Source organism: Cajanus cajan, chromosome 9 (genome assembly GCF_000230855.2).
Source record: "Cajanus cajan strain Asha chromosome 9, NIPB_CcT2T_4, whole genome shotgun sequence".
Classification (NCBI taxonomy): Eukaryota; Viridiplantae; Streptophyta; class Magnoliopsida; order Fabales; family Fabaceae; genus Cajanus; species Cajanus cajan.
In genome coordinates, this window is record NC_138525.1 from 12,547,443 (window position 1) to 12,554,091 (window position 6,649).

The 6,649-nt window shown below is 29.0% G+C and overlaps 1 protein-coding gene across 1 annotated transcript; it reads right to left on the reverse strand.

Moving 5' to 3' along the window:
- Positions 1-938: 938 nt before the first annotated feature.
- On the reverse strand, positions 939-5,881 carry LOC109807271 (putative wall-associated receptor kinase-like 16). Its single transcript, XM_029273158.2, has 3 exons — positions 5,265-5,881; positions 3,452-3,625; positions 939-2,292 (listed from the first exon to the last, which is right to left on the reverse strand). The coding sequence occupies exons 1-3, from the start codon at positions 5,839-5,841 to the stop codon at positions 1,091-1,093; spliced, it is 1,953 nt and encodes a 650-aa protein (XP_029128991.2). The 5' UTR covers positions 5,842-5,881; the 3' UTR covers positions 939-1,090.
- Between the last annotated feature and the right edge of the window lie 768 nt (positions 5,882-6,649).

Below are 6,649 nucleotides of genomic sequence, written 5' to 3' on the forward strand. Positions count from 1 at the left end.
AGTTTCTTTGTTCTATATATGAAAAATGATACATATAAGTTTTCTGACAAAAATAATTAATTATTTACATTAATAATCAATTATTTTGTTCTTAGCAGATCTGTAAATCAACTAAGAATAATTTAATCAATTATTTTCAATGATAATCGATTATTCAAGAAACTAGCTTTTGAAATAATCGATTATTTTGCTGAATAATCGATTACTATAACAACTACTCCTCAGGTTACTAAAAAATAAAGCAAATAATCGATTATTTTAAGTGAAAACTTAATATCTTCATTTTTTATACTATTCCTCTTTACAAATCAATTCTAAAACTTATTTTGATTATCAATCATTATTTAGATAGAGATAAAAGGTTAAGTTACATACCAAGCACGCACAAAACACACAAGCAACAAGGCTTTAAACACTTAAAAAAGTTATCACTTGCACTTTTTTCTTTTAAGAGGCTCAAAACACAAAACAAAGTACAACTTCAACTCTTATCTTTCAAGAGACTTATTTGTAATCATCAAAACTAACTAAAACTATGTCTTCATCTTGAGCTTGATCAACACTTTCTATGGTTTGAGGGATTTGTTTGTCTTTTTCTGATGCAAAGCATGTCTTTTAATCATTTTAGTTGAATGTGAGTGCTGAGGAAGCTTTTTTATTTAATCTTTTAGTTGAACACCAACTACCTTAGTTTTTATTTTCATTTTTATTTTTTCCATACTCTTTAAATTTTCTAGATTATTTTCTTCCCAATCATGTTTATGAACTGTTCATGAATAGAGTTGTTATGCAAATTGATATTAGTGCATCTATAAGCAATTCCTAAACAATCAATCAATATTACACCTGACTTTTTTTTTGTTTTATATAAAATAAAGAAAATATAATAACAAAGAGTTTGAAACAAGTTAGCTAAATGGACACAAGTAATTTGAACTTTGTAGCAATACATAGAAATTTTATTGTAAATATCATATATTGAACATTGTCTAAATTATATCCATACATACTACATGAAATGAAAGTTAAAATATCATGTATGTTGAAATAAACTAAAGCAAAAAAGCATATTATTGTCCAAGTGCGTTAATTATCTTGCATCACCGAAGTCAATTAATTCAACATCTCTCAAGCTATCATACCCAGTATTTTGATGGCTACTACTTTCACCATGTTCACAAGTGTTATATGTCTCATGAAGTAGGTATTGATTCTCCTCAAAATTTTGGGTTTCATTATTCCTTGAGTGTTTCCCCATTCGTGTTATTCCTTCCAACTCCGTTGCCACTTCCTTCATATTTGGTCTTTCCTCCCCTTTAAGTCTCAAACACTTGGCAGCAAGAATAGAAACCTCCATGATCTCCTGTTTGTTTTCATCATCCAAAATACCCACTTGAAGAACTTTAAACAGGCAATCCTCTTTCAAGCAAGATAGAAAGTGAATTGTAAGACTTCGTTTTTCTTCTGAGCGGGCAAAAGAGAAAGGTTTCTCCCCTGTTAGAATTTCTAAAAGCACTACCCCAAAGCTATATACGTCACTTTTTTCTGTCAATTGGCTTGTTTGCATGTACTCTGGGTCCAAATAGCCAATAGTTCCTTGCACAATTGTGGCCAACTCAGTTTGATCAAGTGGAACCAATCTTGAAGCTCCAAAATCAGACACTTTGGCAATGTAATTGTCATCTAAGAGTATATTAGCAGTCTTCACATCTCTATGGATGATGGGTATCGAAGCTGCTGAGTGTAGATAAGATAGAGCTTCAGCTGCTTCTGTTGCTATCCTTAAACGAGTTTTCCAACATACATTAGCTGCTTGGCCTTCATTGTGTAAATAATCAAAAAGGGTACCATTGTTAACAAATTCATAGACTAGCAAAGGAACTTCTGTCTCTAAACAACAACCTAAGAGTTTGACCACATTCCTATGATTAATTTGTGATAGTACAATGACCTCATTAATGAATTGTTCAACTTGACTCTGATCCACTATTTTGGACTTTTTGATAGCGACAATCTTGTTCTTTGAGAGAAATCCTTTGAAAACTGTACCAAATCCACCTTTACCAATGATGAAGTCCTCATCAAAATTGTTAGTGGCTTTCTTAAGTTCCTCGCCTGTGAAAATTGTAGGAAGGCGAGATAAGCCTTCTTTTGTAGAAAGTTGTTGTTTTAGAATGAGGCCCCCATTTTGTTGAAAGAACTTCTCTTTTAATTTGAGGAATTTCCTTTTTTCATATATCAAGTACAACCAAGAAGTCCCCATAAATAGTGCAATTAATCCTACACCTACACCTGTTTTCATCATATAATAAATGCAATTGTCGAATTGAGCATTTATATAAAATAATATTTAAAAAGATAAATATTAGGGATATTAGATTGGAATCTTAAAAGATTATTTTAACGTGAATTTTAAAAAATATTGTATGAACGTAACAAGTATTTTAAGATTTTTTAATTTGGACTTCTAAGAACTTATATCATAAGAATTTATAATATTTGAATGAATATTATGAGATTTCAAAGGATAACATTTTTTTATAGAAAAAGGATATAATTAATAAAAAAGATAACAAATAATAATATTTGAATAAATAAAAGTAAAACCAGCGCATTTTTTTTAAGTTTCTTATACTCCTAAGTAGTATTTTCTATATATATTTTTTCCCTACATTAACATCGTTGAAGCTCTTGAGTTTGAAGGAAAAAAAAACTTAAAATATGATATTCATAACATTGAAAATATATATTATAAAATATTATAATTTTATAAAAATAAATAAATATTACTCAAATTTAAAATGTTTAAGAAATAAAAAAATAATAGTAGATATACTATTTATTAGTTATAAAATAAAGTTGAAATATTATAACTCAAAAGGATAAATATTGATAAATTTAGATATAAAATAAATTTAGGAGAAAGAATAAAGAATAGAGAGAGAAAAGAGTATATAGGAGAAGATAAAGGGAAAAAAATCATAAAGATGAGAAAGATGATCGTGAAGAAAAAAAAAAGTTACAAATTATCAAAGTTGTGGATAAGATTGTTGGAGAATATATTGTGTATAAATTTTACTGGAATGTTTTACAAAATTTATTTTATAAAAGAATCAATTGAAGTTCATATTTTTTTTATTGCAATAATTTTTTTTTCAATGAAAAATATCAATTAAAAAAAAAAAAAAATATATATATATATATATATATATATATATATATATATATATATATATATATGTGTGTGTGTGTGTGTGTCAGGCGTGTGTGAAAGAAAAGGAAAAGTCCTATTTGAACATCACGACTTTTTTATATTGAAATACAAATCTTGATTGGTTACCATTTACTTTTTATATAAGAAAAAATCATTTTAAATCGTAACAAATACACCCTTAGTTTAAGGGCAAAAAGGGAGGAAAAAAACAAAAGTGAAATGAGCTTAATTTCTTACCAATGGCGACCTTCATAAATACATCATCTCGGTGCTTTGGTTGGCATCCTCCGCCTTCTTTTGTTCCATCTCCGATTTGTCCTTCAAGACAGAAACATCGGAAAGACCCAGGGATTTCTCTACAATTTTGTTCACTTATACAATTGTGTTCTCTGGTCGAACATTCCAAAATATCTACAAATGCATCATACATATAATCAAAGTTTAAATAATTAATAGGAGAGATATTCATGTATTGAAACAATTTTATTCCTATGTAATATGTACTCTTATTTTCATTCTTTTAGACTAGTGGAGGAGAGGTACTATCTATTTTTATTATTTTAAAAATATATATATTATTGATTAGTCAAAGGTTTACTGAAAGTAACAAAAAAATATAAATTAAATAAAAAATTGTGGAAGAGAAATAGTGAGAGAGAGTAGTTTGACAATTATTATAAGAATAAAATTATTCAATAAATTATATACACCAAATTAAAATATTGTTTTTATATATGTTATAGATTATACGAGAGAGATAAATGTAGGGAAAGACAAATTCACTTATTTATTATTTTTTATATATAGAAAATTGACATAAAACTATATACGGGAAATGTACGTAAAGTTTTAAATTTTGAAACAAAACTATATTATGAAAAATTCTAAATACACGGTAAGTATTAAATATATACTTACTCCGAGTTTTTATTTTTTTTTAACACTTTATTTCTTTGTTTTACTTTACTAAATTTGTGAACAAGTGAGAGGTCCCTAATTTAAATTTTGTGCAAAAAAGAATAATTAAGTTCAAACTTTACAATCGGTGTGTCTAGAAATTATGAGGCTAAACAAAGTTTTATAATCAACTTTTAATTTAATTTACTTTTAAAATTTTTTAGTTAAATATGTGACTTTATTATTAACATTTTTCACCAATAAAATATTTTTGTATAATAATCATAAATTTATTCACTAACTTTATACTCTACTAATTAATTTCAGTAGTTTAAATTTAAGGTGAAGAGAGGTATAATTCAAAATATATAGATGTAAAATATTCTTTTTAACTTTTTTAAAAAATATAGTAGTAAATAACATATTGTGATTAAATCATAAAATTTAAAATAATAATATAATTTATTAAAAATATATATAAATATTTTAGTGCTTAAACAATTTGAAAGTCTAAAACAAAGATATCATTGACCTCTTGACATACATGAATCTCTAATTATCTCCAAAATATGGATATAACAAAAGAAGATGGAAAAAAGATTAAAAAAAATGTTTTTTTTCCCTTTTTTTTCCCGATATTTGTGACGTTCGCTATCTTTTGCTAAAAGCAGAGCAAAGGATTATTAGATAATAAGATAAATAGTAAAAATAACTAATCATAAAAACAGCAAAAAAATAAAAACAGTGGTATTTTTCTTAGTTAATCCAAAACAGCATTACGATTGCAAGTCAGTAAAATTGTGAGGATTAGGACTTGAGTTAGTCGAGTCAATTTATTTTAAAAGATTATTATAATTATTATTTATAAAACATAAATATCATATAAAAAATATCAACAAAAAAAATTATTCAACAATTTTAAAATTAAAAATAATGAGTTTAAATATTGAAAATCTCATATCTATTATAGAAATAAAAATATAATAATACATAAATGTAAAAAATAATTCTCATTTTATAAATTTGTTTTATAAGGATGAGTTAATCTTTAAATCAAATTTCTTGAAGAAATGTTAAATTACATGTAACCTCCACTGTTGAATTATATAAAGAAAATTGGTAAATTAATTTTTGGGTAAATAAATTAAATTACCTGTGCAGCCAAGATATGGGTTTCCTTCATATCCATGATCACATGTGCATCGGTAACCAAAGTCAGTGTCTGTGTCGTTGCAATGGCTATTCTCCTTGCACGCGTACTCTCCTCTGTTGCTCTCAAAACTAGTACAATTATTTTCTCCTAGGCTCCAATCAAGAACCAAAGGAAGCGTCTTGTTTGGAAAACTGGTTAAATGAGAGGTAGAAAAATTATAGGAGCCTTGTTTGACAACAAAGGAATAGGTGCAGCCCTGGTAATTTGTTGAATCGGGGAAGTTCAATGCTTCTATACTGATATTCCTCATACGAGGAGGAATTTCGACCTGGCAACACCCTATTCCCGAACATGTTCCATAATCAATCCCCACATCGTTGTCATAAAATCTCGTTAAGCACCCTGTTGAATAAGTTTCATCGTTGAAAACGCTATTCAGATAGCCATAACTGTCGTTGCCGACAGTCAGGAACTTGTTTTCTGTCCTTGAAATGCTGAAAGTAGCAGCTGTTGTCATCGAGGGATTGTTTTTGTCTGAATCATCGCAAAAGCGTGCTACCCAAAATGATACGTCCATATGATGAGCTTGGACGCTTATGTTTAGAACAGGGATGTTTTTACCCCATATTAAGTTGGAGTTGTCGCAAGTTGTTGGGTACCAGAGGGAAAATAAAAACTGCAACAGCGGAAGCACACACAACAAGAGAAACAAATTAAAGAAAACAAACTCAAGAATTAACGTGGTTCAGCACTTCTTGCCTACATCCACAAACAAATTTTTACTAGCAATTTTTACAAGGACAAAATTGCAAAACCTCTCACACAAGTTTTCTGGAAAAACTTGGAAACCTTACACTTGCACACAACTACCCAAGTCCCTAATACACTCAAAGGAACCTATGTTGTTGTGGTGAGTAAACACAAACCCTCACCCTTTATTTATAGTAGTACTCTACCACTACCCTTCTTCAAACTACCCAATGTGGGACTTTGGAAGGTACCCACACACTTTGGCACAACACAAACTACTCAATGTGGGACTTTGGAGGATACCCACACACTTTGGCACAACACAAACTACTCAATGTGGGACTTTGGAGGATACCCACACACTTTGGGCACAACATTCCTCCCTTCATCCAAGGTCTCACATTAATCCATCATCATAACAGGCCACACTTACAGAAGGAATACTCTTCTTCTTCTCCTTCATACATTTCAAGTCCTCCTTGAATTCTGGACATTTGAATTGAATGTGACCAAACTCTCCACAGTAATGACACTGAACATTACTCATATCTTTCGGCTGGAATCTTCTACCATGTTGATCACCATACTTCTTTCCTCGCTCGCTTTTAGCTAGCAGTATCTGACTGTCTCCAGAG

Bases quoted from the DNA above. Each gene is read 5' to 3' on its own strand.
- LOC109807271 (XM_029273158.2), bottom strand. From the start codon at position 5,841: ATGGACGTATCATTTTGGGTAGCACGCTTTTGCGATGATTCAGACAAA. The intron at 3,626-5,264 runs GTAATTTAATTT...ATGCATTTGTAG, and splicing joins CCCATATCTTGGCTGCACAG to ATATTTTGGAATGTTCGACC. The intron at 2,293-3,451 runs GTAAGAAATTAA...TGATGAAAACAG, and splicing joins ATTTATGAAGGTCGCCATTG to GTGTAGGTGTAGGATTAATT.